We start from the raw sequence: 16,110 nt of genomic DNA, 5'->3' as shown, positions 1-16,110 counted from the left end.
TTTCCCTAAAAAAAGAAAAAAAGGTTACTTTTGTTTTATAATTTAATTTAGTTTATTTGCTAAAATCCACTTCAAAATCTGCAGTAGGAAGGCTGCAGGGTAATTGATTGTAAACACTGACAGCCTGAGAAGATCCACAGGGGCTTAAGAGGGAAGGCTGCTTTTCCTTAGTGTTTGGTTGACTGTTTACTTGTGGGTTTGTCTGTTTTTTTTTCCATCTTTCTTTCCTCTTTATCCTCCCCCCTCTTTTTTTCCTTTTCTTTCTCTATTTTTTAAAATTAGGTGCTGCTGGCTTGTTTCTTGTTTGCTGTGTTTCTTCATCCTCAATTTCCTCTTTTCTGTGTGTACTGACTTTGGCTACCAATGCTATCTCTTTTCCTTCCTACATCTTTCTATCTTTTGCTTTCTGTTGTTGCTCTTATATTTGACTTCTCTTTGTTTAGTCCCCAATTTTTCTGGCTTTGTATTTTAACTCTTCTATTCTGTTTTCTATCTTTTATTAACTCTTTCTCTTTTTGTCCTTTCATTTCTCTTTCCCTCTCTCCTCATCACTCTGGCCTTTTAATTAATTCTATATACTTCTCCATATTCAGTTTCCCATTTCCTTGTAGGTACTCCACTTTTTTATTGCTATAATTCTATACTTTTACTCTAGGTTTTATATGGTTCCTCTACTAACTTTTACTATCAATATTACTATGGGAAGAGGATATGGCTTCTGCCTACCATATGGGAGGTCCTGGGTTCGATCCCTTGGGCCTCCCAGTGAAAAGGAAGAGAAAACTTGCCCCATGTGGCGAGCCAGTGCCCACACAGGGGCCTCCAGGATCGAATCCTGGTGAATCTTAGAGGAGAGAAAATGAGAAGAGAAGACAACACAGACAGCAAAAACAGCAGAGAGAGAGGAGGGGAAGGGGGAAAATAAATAAATTATTAAAAAGAAAAAAGAAAAAATATTACTATTATCCTTTTCTTTTTTTCACCTCTTTTGCTTTCTCTGGACCTATTTTGTTTTCCTTCCAGGGAACTTAGACAACAACAAGGAAATAGAATAAAAAGAACAAAGTGTCAAAAAGAAAACTTAACATACATAAAAGCTGCAACTAAATAAAACCCTAGACTAGAGTAAAAAGCTAATCAGCTGAACAAACCCATCAAGATAAAAATATGACCAGACAGCAACAAAAAATTACAAACCATACCAATAAATAGGAAGACATGGCCCAGTCCAATGAACAAACTAAAAACCAGGAAGAAAAGCAGAACATTGAACAACTAATCAAAGCTGTCCCAATGAAAACCATGGACCAACTTAATGAAGTGAAGGAAGAGATTAAGGATATTAAGAAAACACTGGGAGATCATAATGAAGAAATTATAAACATACATAAAAAGATAATGGATATGATGGTGATGAGTAGCACAATCCAAGAGATCAAAATTAACTCTCAGCAAATAACAGCAGATTTGAACAGGCAGAGGAAAGAATTAGTGATGTGGAAGACAGTATATCTGAAATCAAACAGATAGTAGAACAGGTAGATAATAAGATAGAAAAAACCCAGCAGCGACTAGAGATTTTAATGACAACACAAAATGCACAAACATACATATTATAGGCATCCCAGAAGGAGAAGAGAAGGGAAAGGGGACAGAAGGGGTGTTGGAGGAAATAATAGTTGAAAATTTCCCAACCCAATTGAGGGAGATGGATGTAAATACCCAGGAAAGCAGCACACCCTAAACAGTATGAATCTCAGCAGGCCTATTCCAAGTCATATACTTGTCAAATTATCCAATGCTCAAGAAAAAGAGAAAATACTGAAGGCAGCAAGAGAAAGGAGAACCATTACATACAAGGGGAGCTCATTAAGATTAAGTACTGATGTCTCATCTGAAACCATGGAGGCAAGAAGACAGTGGTATGACATAGTCAAGGTACTAAAAGAAAAAACTTTCAGCTAAGAATTCTCTATCCAGCAAAGCTGGCATTCAAAAATGATGGAGAGTTCAAAATAATCACAGCTAAAAAGAAACTAAAAGAGTATGCCAATAAGAAACATGCCCTTCAAGAAATACTAAAGGGAATTCTACAGGTTGAAAGGAAAAAACAGGAGAGAGAGTTGGAGGAGAGTGTAAGAACAATTAAAAAGAAAAAAAAAAAAAAAAAAAAAAGGAGATAAAAACAAAATATGACATACATAAACCCAAAGAAAATATGGCTAATATAAGTAATTCCTTGAGAGTAATAACACTGAATGTTAATGGACTAAACTCACCAGTCAAGAGACACAGATTGGCAGACAGGATAAGGAAATATGACCCATCTATATGCTGTCTATAAGAAACCCACATAGACTCAGGGATTCAAGGAGATTGAAAGTGAATGGCTGGAAAACAATCTTACATGCAAACAATAACCAAAAAATGGCAGGAGTAGCTATACTAATATTGGACAAATTAGTCTTTAAACGCAAAACTATTGAAAGAGACAAAGACAGACACTATATATTTGTAAAAGGGTTAATCTTTCAAGAAGAAAGAACAATCATATACATTTATGCACTAACCAGAGTGCCTCAAAATACATGAAACAAACACTGGAAAAACTAAGGGGAGATATAGATGCCTCTACAATTATATTGGGGGACTTTAATACACCATTATTACCCTTACACAGAACATCTTGACAGAGAATCAATAAAGAAACAAAGACTCTGAACAATATACTAGAGGTTCTGGATCTAATAGACATATACAGAAGACTACATCCAAATACAGCAGGATATATATTCTTCTTGAGTGCACATGTATCATTCTCCAAGATAGACCACATGATAGGCCATAGAGATAGTTTCAGTGAATTCAGAAAGATTGAAATCATACAAAGTAATTTCCCTGACCACAATGGAATGAAGCTGGAAATCTGCAAGGGCCAGAGAACCAGATTAGGCACAAAGATATGGAAGTTAAGCAACACACTCTTAGACAAACAGTGGTCAAGGAGGCAATCTCAAAAGAGATCAGTAACTACCTTGGGATGAATGAAAATGACAACACAATATATCAAAACTAATGGGATGCAGCAAAAGCTATACTGAGAGGGAAATTCATAGCCATAAGTTCATGTATCAAAAAAGAAGAGAGAGTTAAATTCAGAGACCTAACCACACACTTGAAGGAATTGGTAAAAGAACAACAAACTAACCCCAAAGGAAGTAGAAAGAAAGAAATAACAAAGATCAGAGCAGAACTAAATGAAATAGAAAATAAGAAAGGACTAGAAAAAATAAACAAAACCAAGAGCTGGTTCTTTGAGAAGATCAATAAAGTTGATAAATCCTTAGCTGGACTAAGAAAGAAAAAAAAAGAGAGAAGATGCAAATATACAAAATAAGAAATGAGTAGGGGATATCACCACAAACCCCACAGAAATAAAGAGTATCATAAGAGGATACTTTGAAAAACTATATGCCAACAAGAAGGACAATTTAGAGGAAATGGACAAATTCTTAGAAACACATAAGCAGTCTACATTTACAAAAGAAGAAATTGATGATCTCAACAGACCAATCACAAGTAAAAAGGTAGAATCAGTCATTAAAAACCTCCCAAGTAAGAAGAGCCCAGGACCAGACAGCTTCACAGGTGAATTCTACCAAACATTCCAGAAAGAACTAACACCAATCTTGCTTAAACTCTTGCAAAAAATCAAAGTAGAAGGAATATTGCCTAACTCATTCTATGATGTCAACATTACCCTGATACCAAAGCTGAACAAAGATGCCATAAGAAAGGAGAAGTACAGACCAATCTCTCTAATGAACCTAGATACTAAAATCCTCAACAAAATATGTGCTAACCGTGTTCAACAACACATCAAACAAATTATACATCATGACCAAGTGGGTTTCATCTCTGGTATGCAAGGATGGCTCAACATAAGAAAATCAATGTAATATACCACATAAACTGGTCAAAAGAAAAAAATCACATGATCACATCTATAGACACAAAAAAGGCATTTGACAAAGTATAGCACCCTTTCCTGATAAAAATACTTCAAAAGATAGGAATAGAAGAAAACTTTCTGAACATGATAAAGGGTATATATGAAAAACCCACAGCTAACATCATATACAATGGTGAAATCCTGAAAACTTTCCCTCTAAGATAGAGAACAAGACAAGGATACTCACTCTCATTCCTCCTATTTAACATTGTGTTAGAAGTACTTGCTCGAGCACTGAGGCAAGGAAAAGATACAAAAGCACCCATATTTGAAAGGAAGAAGTAAAAATTTCACTATTTGCAGACAACATAATCCTATACGTAAAAAATCCCCTGAGAAATCGACAACAAAGCTTTTAGAACTTATCAATGAGTTCAGTAAGTAAAATTGCAGGTTATAAGATCAACACACAAAAATCAGTAGCATTCCGTACACCAATAATGAGTAATCTGAAGAGGAAATCAAGAAAAAAAATACCATTTACAATAGTAAATAAAAAATAAAATACTTAGGAATAAATTTAACTAAAGATTAAATGACATACACAGAAAACTACACAACATTGTTAAGGAAATGAAAGAAGACTTAACTAAGTGGGAGAATATTCCTTGTTCATGGATAAGAAGACTAAATATCACTAAGATGTCTATCCTATCCAAACTAATCTACAGATTTAAATCAATCCCAATAAAAATCAACACAGCATTTTTTTTACTGAACTGGAAAAACTAACTATGAAATTTATTTGGAAGGGAAAGAGGCCCTGAATAGCTAAAGACACATTGAAAAAGAAAAATGAAATTGGAGGAATCACACTACCTGACTTTAAAACAACTACAAAGTTACAGTGGTGAAAACTGCATGGCACAAAGATAGACATATTGACCAATGGAACTGAAATGAGACTTCTGCTATAAATCCTTGTATATAACAATCATCTGATATTCAACAAGGCCAACAAGCCCACTCAACTGGGAGAGAACGGCCTCTTCAACAAATGGTGCTTGAAGAACTGGATATCCATATGCAAAAGAATGAGATAGGAACATCATCTCACATCTTATACAAAAATCAACTCAAGAGGGATCAAAGATGTAAATATAAGAGCCAAGATCATAAAGACCTTGAAAGATAATGTAAGGAAGCATCTATGGACCTTGTAATAGGAAATGGCTTCATGAACTTCACACCCAAAGCATGAGCAATGAAAGGAAAAATAGATAAATGGGGACTCCTCAAAATTAAAACCTTTTGCAACTCAAAGGAGTTTGTCAAGAAAGTGTAAAGGCAGCCTACTCGATGGGGGAAAATATATCTAATAGGAGCCTAATATCAAGCATATATAAAGAATCCTTATATCTTGAAAATAAAAAGACAAACAACCCATCAAAAAATGGGGAAGAGATCTGAACAGACACTTCTCCAAAGAAGAAATACAAATGTCTAAAAAGCACATGAAAAATGCTCAATATCATTGGCTATTAGGGAAATGCAAATCAAAACCACAATGAGATACTATCTTATACACATTAGACTGGAGGTTATTAAAAAAACAAAGGGCTACAAGTGTTGGAGAGGATGTGGAGGAATGGGAACCCACATCCACTGTTGGTGGGAATGTAGAATAATCCAGCCATTGTGGAGGACAGTTTGGCGGTTCCTCAAAAAACTAACTATCGATCTGACCTAGCAATTCCACTGCTGGTTATATACCCAGAAGAACTGAAAACAAGGACATGAACCAATACATGCACACCATGTTCATAGCAGCATTATTCACTATTGTCAAAAGTTGGAATCAACCCAAATGCCCATCAACAGATGAATGGAAAAACAAAATGTGGTGTATACATAGAATGGAATACTACTCAGCTGTAAGAAGGAATACAGTACTAACACACGGGATAACATGGATGAATCTTAAGGACCCTATGTTGAGTGAAGCAAGCCAGGCATTGAAGGACAAATACTACATGACCTCTTTGATATGAATTAAGCAAATCGAGCCATTTCAGAGAGCTAGATTTTGGAAGATAGACTTACAGAAAATAGGGGAAGTTTGTGAGCCAATGCCCATGCGGGTGAAATCTATGATATGATGGAGGTAATTAGTTGTGCAGTGAAGGGAGATGACAGGTATAGGGACACTGCTGGGTTGGGCGTTGCAGGATTGATAGGGGTTAGGGTTGGGAGGAGGAGTGGGATGTTCCTTGGAACTGGGGGGAGGGTTGGGGGAGGGAGCAGGTGATTGGCGGGTACTGGTTGAAACTATAATGTTGAGAAAACTCTTTTGACCATATAATAGGGAAGGTTTATTTGTTTAGGATTTTGGATGTGGGTCATTCAGCACAGGGTGCACCTGGGGCAGGTTTCTAGGGAGTGTGTGAGTGCTCCTCTTGTCATAGTGTGTTATATCAGTGGGCAGAGACCCATTCAATGAGCAGGAAGGTGTTGCACTCCCATCCTGGGGAGGCCCGATGTTCTCAAACAGAGGGGAGGATGTCTTTCGAGAGCATAGCACCTAATGGGGGAGGACAGATTAGTGTGTCAAGCCTTCAGCATTGTTGCAAGTATCTGAATCTTGTCCATCAAGCAGTGAAACTTGGTGTCACTGTGGACCCTGAGGGTACGGGAAGAGAGGAATAGAATAGATGGAAGAGGGGGTAACTGGGGGGCAATGGAAATATTCTGCATGATTGTGCAATGATGGGTACAGGCCATGTTAAATTTCACCAAAAATGTATAAAAGCGTATGGTCTAAAATGTAAACCATAATGTAAACTACTGACCATGGTTAGTTGCTATATTTCAATACTTGTACATCAGGTGTAGCAAATGTAACATCCACATGTAAAAAGATCATTGGTGGGGAAGGGAGAAAAGGGGGAGGATGTTGGGATTATGGGAGTCCCCTATATGCTGTATGTGACTTTGTTGTGACCTAAAACTTCTTTGAAGACATAATGAAAAAATACAAAAAGGTAAGACACTGAGGAGGAAATGGAAGAGATCGTCACTGTACATACAGGGCAACACCTATTACAATGATGAAAGGTGAAATGTCAAAAAAAAAGTTTTTTTAATCATATTTTTCATTTTTTAATACTCCCAATTTTTTTTACTTTATTCTAGTTTTTCTAAATTATTATGTATTTTATCTCTAATGTTTAAACATATCATTACTATTTCATTTTTCTATTAATTGAATCTGGCAATATATTAGGCTGCATTTTTGAAGAAGTTTTGGATCACAGAGGGGTTCAACTATGGCAGGGGATGAGCATTGCTGTGGGGTGTCATTGATGGGGGATGCATGGGAGGGAGTTGGGCTGGGCATGCATATAGGGTATATAGATATGTTCAGAATGTTCACTGGGTACTGACACAGTGGGTAGAGATTCACACAACTGAGGGAGTGCTGGGTTCCCAACCTGAGGGCTCTGCTGCATTCCCCAATGGAACAGCAACAATCCCCCAAGTGCAGGGGCGATGACCAGTGGAGAAGGAAGGTCCAATGATAGGCCCTTGATACTGATAACTATGCTTATAAGCCTGTTGTGCTTGAAATTTCAACTTGGCCTAGTGTTGCAGGGTGCCTAAAAGTTACCTCCTGAGAGTCTCCATTTTGCTCAAATGTGGCCACTCTCTAAGCTAAACTCAGCATATAAATGCATTACATTCCTCCCAGCATGGGACATGATTCCTGGGGATAAGCGTCCTTGGTGCTGAGGAATTACTACCAAGCACTGGCTGGTGATGCAACTGGAAAAAAACCTTGAATAAAAGGGGGAAATGGTAAACACAAATGAGTTTATATGACTAAGAGACTTCAAAATGAGTTGGGAGGTCATCAGAGGGATCTTACTTATGCGCGTCTCAGTAAGATCTCATAGAGAGCCAAAGTAGATACTACTCCAGGTAGTGGTTCTCCTAAGGGCTATAGAGACACCCAGGTCCTACAATCATGGCAGATGGCTCTGGAGTTTGGTGCTTTGCCAGTGAGCCCTATTTTGGAATTTGTGCTCCTTAGTGTGACAGAGTTGGACTCAGATGTGACTTTTCTATACATACATTTATTGAACCTGTGGTTGGCAGTGGGGTTGGTATATGCCCAGAGACTTGAATCTCTGGATTGCCTATGTGCCAGCTAGATCCTGAGCCTCAGCAGAGTTGCAACACCTACTCTCTGGTTCATTGGACTTACACAGGTCAGCTAACAGGGAGGTGAGGATGGACAATCACCACACCAAGGAACCTAAAGAGTCTACAGCTGTGGGCAGGAGAATCCCATCCATCAGCCATGTGGGATTGAAGCCCCTCTCAATTGAGATGTGGAGTGGGCATTGCCATTCCAGGTTCTCAGGACTGGGGAATAAAATATGGACTAGAGTGGACTTACTGGTATTCTACTATAGAGTTATTGTGACCACAGCAATGGAATAAATTGTATCATTGATGTGGAGACAGTGGCCACCGGAGTTGCTAAAGGCAGGGAGAGGGAACAGGAGATGTATATAACATTTTCGAAACTTGGAGGTTTCCTGAATGATATTGCAGGGACAGATGCGGGACATTATGTATCCTGCCATAACCCACTGAATGGACTGGGAGAGAGTGTAAACTACAATGTAAACTATAATCCACGCTGTGTAGCAGTGCTCCAAAATGTATTCATCAAATGCAATGAATGTACTACACTGATGAAAGAAGTTGTTGATGTGGGAAAAGTGGGGGGTGTGGGGAGTGGGGCATATGGGAATCTCCTATATTTTTTAATGTAACATTTTGTGTGATCTATGTATCTTTTAAAAGTAAATAAAAAAAATATTTTTAAAAAAAGAAAAACCATAGGAAGTAACAGGAAATCTCATTCTTTGCTGATGGGAATGTAAAATGGTAAGCCACTTTGGAAGACCGTTTGGCAGTTTCTTACAAAGCTAAATATAGGTTTACCATATGGTAAGTGCAATTGTACTTCTAGGTATTTATCCAAAGGAGTTGAAAACTTATGACTACACAAAAACCTCCACATGAATGTTTATAGAAACTTTATTCATAATTACTCCAAACTGGAAGCAAACAACATGCTTTTCAATAGGTGATTGGATAAACTGTGGTGCATTCGTACAATGGAATATTTTTCAGAGATAAAAAGAAATGACCTACAACCAAGAAAAGACATGAAATAACCTTAAATACACATTCCTTAGTGAATGAAACAAGTCTGAAAAGGCTACATACTAAAAGGTTGCAATTATACAACATTCTGGAAAGGGCAAAACTATACAGACAGTAAAAAGATCCGTGATTGCCACGTGTTCAGTGGGGTGGCACACAGGGATGCACAGGTGGAGCACAGCACGTTTTGGGTAGTGGAACTATTCTCTGTGATACCGAAAGGGTGGATGCATGGTATTATGCATTTGTCAAAACTCCTAGAATTGTACAACACAGAGTGAACCCTAATGTAACCTATAGTTTAATTACTAATAGTGTATCAATATAGGTTCATCAGTTGTAACAAATGTTCCACACTAATGCAAGATGTTAATAATAGGGGAAACTATGTAAGTGTGGAGGGTCTATATAGGGAATTCTCTTGTATCTGGGCAATTTTTCTGTAAATCTAAAACTGCTCTAAAATTAAAATTGATTATTAAAAACAAAAAAGCATAGGAGAAAATCTTTGGAACCTAGGGCTAAGCAAAGAGTTTTTAGGCTTGACACCAAAAGCATGCTCCATAAAAGGAAAAACTGATATTGGATTTCATGAAAATTAAAAACTGCTGCTCTGTGAAAGATTCTTTGAAGAGTATCAAAAGACAAGCTCCACTGGTTCTGCTGGCCAAATTCACTGAAGAAAAGCTCCCTGACCGTCCCTCCATTTTTTCCTTGAAACAGCTGTCAGGGAAGAAGATACCTGTTTCCTTCTCATTTGGCTGAAGTGAGCCAGGTGTTTCATCTCAGCTTAAAATCTTCAATGTGGGGGAGGGGAGCTCTTCCCAGCCATCACAGTGGCTTGGTATTTGTCATTTTGGCTTCTTCATCTCTCTGTCTCTCACCCTTCTGGAAGTTGTGTAGCACTGTCCTGGTCAGCTGACCCCCAGTGCAGGTCCCTTGGACAGCTTTTGGCTCTTTCTCTCTTGTTTTTGTGAGGGCATTCAGGTCTACCTGCTAGTCCATCACCATCTTCCCACAATCCTAAGTGTACACACTTGATGGAGTGTAGAAGACCTGGGACTGTACAACCCAGTGAACTATTAAACTCAACAGTAAAAAATAAACAGTCCCGTTAGAAAATGGGCAAAAAACATGAAGAGAATTTCACCAGAGTATATACAGATGGCAAATAAGCACATGAAAAGATGTTAAACATCCTTAAACATTAGGGAAATACAAATTAAAACCAGAATGAGATATCGCTATTCACCTATTAGAATGTTTAAAATAAAAAATAGTGACAACATGAAATGCTGGCAAGGATGCAAAGAAACTGGATCACTAGTTCCCACATTGATCATGGGAATACAAAAGGGTCCAGCCACTCGGAAAACGAAACACATTACTCTTATATGACCCAGCAATTATACTCCTGGGCATTTATCTTAGAGAAATAAAAACATGTGTTCACATAAAACTTGTATATGAAAGTTTATTGCAGTTTTATTCATAATAGCCCCAAACTGGAAACATCCCAGATGCCCTTCAAATGATGAACGATTAAACAACTGTGGTGCATTCATATCATGGAATATTATTCAGCAATAAAAAGGAACCAACTATTTTTTTTTTTTAAAGATTTATTTTTATTTTATTTAATTCCCCTCCCCTCCCCGGGTTGTCTGTTTTCTGTGTCTTTTTGCTGCGTCTTGTTTCTTTGTCCACTTTTGTTGTCGTCAGCGGCTAGGGAAGTGTGGGTGGCGCCATTCCTCGGCAGGCTGCTCCCTCCTTCGCGCTGGGCGGCTCTCCTTATGGGTGCACTCCTTGCGCGTGGGGCTCCCCTACGCGGGGGACACCCCTGTGTGGCAGGGCACTCCTTGCGCGCGTCAGCACTGCGCATGGCCAGCTCCACACGGGTCAAGGAGGCCTGGGGCTTGAACCGCGGACCTCCCATGTGGTAGACGGACGCCCTAACCACTGGGCCAAAGTCCGTTTCCAGAACCAACTATTGATACACACTATTTGAATGAATCTTTAGAGAATTTTGCTGAGTGAAAAAAAACCAACCCCAATGGTTATATACTGAATGATTCTTGAAATAACAAAATTATAGAAATGGGGGACAGATTAGTGGTTGCCAGATGTTACAGAGGTATGGTGTGGAAGGGAAGCAGGTATGTCTATAATAGAAAAACATATTGGAGACTGAAATGTTCTGTTTCTTGGCTGTATCTATATCCTGGTTGTGATATTATACCATAGTTTTTCCTGATGTTACCCTGGGTGAAAACTGAATAAAGAGTATGTAGAATATCACTGTATTATTTCTTAGAACTACGTGTGAATCTTCAATTACCTCACAGTAAAAAGTTTAATTTTTAAAAGATACCACTAAGAGTGAAATGCCAAGCCATAGAGTTGGAAAATTATTTGCAATGTATTAAACTGATAAAATATTAGTATCCAGAATATATAAATAACTCTTATAAATTACCAAGAAAAGGATGGACAACCCAACTGTAAAAAAAAAAAAAAAGGTAAATTCTTAATTTACTTCTCCCAGAGAGGATACACAAATCATCAATATACATACTAAATAACTGCTCAAGTTTTTGGTCATTGGGGAAATTGAAATTAAACCCACAAAAAGATAACAAAACAGACTCTTCAGAATGGTTAAAAAATTTTAAATGGAAATACCAAATGTTGGTAAAGATGTCATCACTCATCCTGGAACTCTCAAATGCATCTAGTGGGAACATAAATAAGTATAACCACTTTGGAAAACTGGTGGTATCTACTAAATCTAAGCATATGTATACCCTGTAACCCAGAAATTCTACTTATTGATATGTATTCAAGAGAAACATATACATATGTGAATTAAAAGCGGATCTGGCCCAACAGATAGGGCATCTGCCTACCACATGGGAGGTCCAAGGTTCAAACCCAGGGCCTCCTGACCCATGTGATGAGCTGGCCCACGCACAGCGCTGATGCGTGCAAGGAGTACTGTGCATTGCAGGGGTGTCCCCCACATAGGGGAGCCCCACGCACAAGGAGTGCGCCCCGTAAGGAGAGCCACCCAGCGCGATAAAAGTGCAGCCTGCCCAGGAATGGCACCGCACACACGGAGAGCTGATGCAGCAAGATGACGCAACAAAGAGACACAGAACCTGGGTGCCACTGACAAGAATACAAATGAACACAGAAAAACACACAGCGAATGGACACAGAGAGCAGGCAACTGGGGCAGGGAAGGGGAGAGAAATAAATAAAAAATGAATCTTAAAAAATAAATAAATAAAAGGCTTGTAAAAGAATGAATGTTCATAGCTGTATTATTCATAATAGCTTCATAGCAATTAAAAAAACACTGAAATTTTCATCAACAGTAGAATAGATAGAAAGTTTGTGACTTGTTCATACATATTCATTGTACACTCATACATTTTCATCCTTGATGCCTCTTCTTTCCTTAATCCCTATCCGTCAGCCAATTCTTATGGGCTCTACCTCCAAACATAACCTGAATTTGTTCCCTGCTTTTCATCTCCTCTGATACCATCTTTCTCAAATCTATCATTGTTTCTTACCTGGTTTACTTCAATCACCTTTGACTAGTCTTCTAGCTTCCACTCACGCTCCCCTATGACTCATTATCTTAAAAGCAATCAGAATGGTCTTACTAACGCATAAATCAGGTCAGCCCACTCTCCTGCTGAACCTTTCAGTGGGTTCTTGATGTAATTAGAGTAAAATTTAATTCCTACCCTTGATTTGGAAGGTTGTCATGCTGTTCTGGTATAATCTAAGATATTTTAAAAGGAAGTCCCTAAGACACGTTGGTTTAAATGAAGATTTTATTTCTCTCCTATTTAACAATCCAAAGAAAGATAGGCCAGAGTTGGCAGCTCTCCCAGACTCAACATGGAATTCCATCTCTGACTCCAAACTGGCCTCTCCAGTGTTCCTCATCACAGCTGCATTCCTGCTTGCCAGAGACAGGAAAGGAAAAGGGAGGCCATGCTCCTTTTCCTCTTAAGGGCACAACTCAGAAGTTTCCTTTCCCACTTCTGCTTAAGTTCATATCATCCAGAACCTGGTCACAAGGCACACTTGGCTGGAAGGAAGTCTGGAAAATGTCTTTAGCTGAGTTGCCAGTGCCTATCCAAAACTCTATTTCTATAGAAGCAAGGAAGAATAAATATTGCGGACAACTCCAAGTCTCTGCTCCAGCTTACATCATGCAATCCCCTCTCTCTCTCCAGCCTCATCTCCTCCTTCTCTCTTTCTTGCTCATGGCCTTCGGGCCACTTTGGCCTTTTTGCTCATTCCCTCCTTAGTTGTCAGTGCTTTTGCATCTGTACTGTCATATATCTGGAATGCTCTTTCATAGAGCTTTACATGACTAGTTTCTTCTCATCATTTGAATCTCATCTCAAGAATTATACCTCTTCTGGGATAAATTCTCTGATTTCCCCCCACAAGCAAAGTAACCCCATCCTTACCACTTTCTAACTAATTTTGTTTTACTTTATTTGTAACAATTATCACTAGTTTAATTCTCAATTTATTTACCTGCTAATTATCTGTCTTCCACTAGAGTGGAAACACCATGAGACAAGAAATGTTGTCTGCCTTGTTCTCTGGACCTCCAGAATCTAAGTGGTGTCTTGGATAATACAAGCATTCAACAAATACTTGTTGAATTGATGAATCAGTTTAACAAAACCCCCTCATTTTATAATTGGGAAAGTTGAGTCTCAGAGAAAGTAAATGTCTTACCCAAGATTCTGCAACTAGTTAATAAATTCCCAGGTTCATGCTTTTCTATAGTACATCCATTTCATCCAGCGTCCTCTTTGAAGTCGTCTTCTATCTCACCACTCAGCAGTCATTCCTCTGAACTCCTAGCACTCGACTTTAATATCCAACTAGTTTTTATTTATCTTGATTACATCTGACCTGTTTTCCCAACCAAACAGCAAGCCCCTAAAAAATATCAACCTTCTAAGCACACAGAGAGCACAGACCCTCAATAAGTATTTTACAAAGTTGGTTAAGGTGACTTTGTTCAGTAAAGTGAAACTCAGGATCATTACAACTTTCATCTTGTCCTGTTGGGGTTTTTTGTTGTTGTTGTCTTTTTTCTTTTTTTTTTTTTTTTGAGTTACCAGGGGCCAGGGTTTGAAATCAGGACCTTGTATGTGGGAAGCTGGTGCTTAATCATTGGGCCACATTGGCTCTCCTAAGCTGGTTGGTTGTTGTTTTTTAGAAGGCTCCGGGAACCAAATCAGGGCCCTCCTATGTGGAAAGCAGGCACTCAACCGCTTGAGCCACATCTGCTTCCAATCTTGTACTGTTTTGGAAGATATAGGTTGGATGCTAGAAGTTTAGATTTTCTGGAGCAGTAATTTTCGTGTATCCCTAACTAAGCATATTAGCAAGAGTGTCTTACCTGTGACTGAAATCTTATACGCTCCATCAAAACTATGCAGAGGAGCTGCTCTGGGTGTAATGGGTGGATTCTGAAAGGTAATCTTAGCTGTTGGTGGAATCAACCCTCGTTCCATCATACTCAAAATCCCTAAAAATGAAGGTTAACAGAATATGAGTTTAACTGCCAGCATTTCCACGAAGTCTGAGCTCTATAGACTCCACAAGTATATCTTACTTGATTCATCATCTTATTTGTGAAGTTACCTATGGTCCCTTTTAATCCTTTGAATACATAAAAGTAGCTACAGTATACATTTATTTAAACTTTATATTCTAACCCAAGAAAACATGGTATTGCCATAATTTAAAGACAAACTGAAACTTCCTTATGTTTATATCATTTTCAGTCAATAATACTTGCTCTTTTTTCAAATTCAGAGATCCCAGGTACACATTCTTAATAACTAAGGAGATTCTTTGTTTTGAAAAAGAAAGAATATCTGTATACTGGAAACCATGTGCCTGGAGTTATAAGTAATCATGTTTTATAAAAAATGAGTTATTTTTAAACATTTTTCATAACACTGGAAAATGTGAGTTGCCCAAACGGATTATTTTAGCGTAACTAGGGAACATGGTTTATATTAATACAACTAATTACCAATTGTTAGAACTTACGCTGTCAGCATGGCTAGTGCCAAATCTTTTTAAGGATAAGAGATATTGTTAAATAAATAAAAAAGCAAATCAATAAATGAATAATTGAGCAAAACCTGTTATTAGAGGCAAAACTTTCATTAATATGGATCTATTGTATTGAAGTCCGAAACCCAGAAACTCTGGGAGTACTTGAAATAAATTTGTGGTAGGGCTTCACCTTTTTGTTGCTCCCTTAGGAGAGGAACAGAGAAGAACTCTGGATCTTAGGAAATCCTAGTATACAAACTTTGTACCAAGCTGGACTAAGTTTAAGACGTTTCCACACTTTCTAAGAGGGCCCAATATTATTTCCACTTGCCTTATGGCCATTATGACTATACTATGTTGCTACTAAGGGATGCCAAAGTCTAGTGCTATAAGAATTCAGATGAATGAACACTGAGAGGCTGGAGAGCTGAAGAATATTTCACTTGTAAAACAATGATTGCAAAGAGAGATCTTCAGTTTACCTACTGCAGAATCATTTGGGAGTAGAGTTTCTTATTAAAAAGGGAGATTCCCAGGCCCCACCCAGAACTAGCAAGTCACTGAGGCCTGAGCCTAGAAATCTGCACTATTGATGCTCTGTGCATTATTTATGTGCATTCATGTTTGAGAACCATTAGAAGTGGGGGCCAGAAATCTACATTTTAAATAAGCATTCCAGGTCAATCTATTGCATTCTAAAATTTAAGAACTATTGATGCAGAACACAATTCAAGCCTGCTACATTGAACTACTTTAAAATATTAAGCCTAGTTCTTTGCCTTTGCAAATACTTTTCAACTACAAATATC

The 16,110-nt window shown here is 38.2% G+C and overlaps 1 protein-coding gene across 2 annotated transcripts in view; it reads right to left on the bottom strand.

Annotated features, from left to right (window-relative positions):
• The window catches only part of IQCH (IQ motif containing H), a 310,616-nt gene that overhangs the window by 147,795 nt on the left and 146,711 nt on the right, over nt 1–16,110 (bottom strand). For both annotated transcript variants that reach the window (XM_058294384.2, XM_058294385.2), the window contains exon 7: nt 14,634–14,762. In XM_058294384.2, coding sequence (XP_058150367.1) covers nt 14,634–14,762 — 129 coding nt within the window. The remainder of the gene's footprint in view (nt 1–14,633; nt 14,763–16,110) is intronic.

This window comes from Dasypus novemcinctus, chromosome 3 (genome assembly GCF_030445035.2).
Source record: "Dasypus novemcinctus isolate mDasNov1 chromosome 3, mDasNov1.1.hap2, whole genome shotgun sequence".
Classification (NCBI taxonomy): Eukaryota; Metazoa; Chordata; class Mammalia; order Cingulata; family Dasypodidae; genus Dasypus; species Dasypus novemcinctus.
Note: the sequence above shows the minus strand (reverse complement) of the source record. Positions and strands in the feature narration are given on the sequence as shown.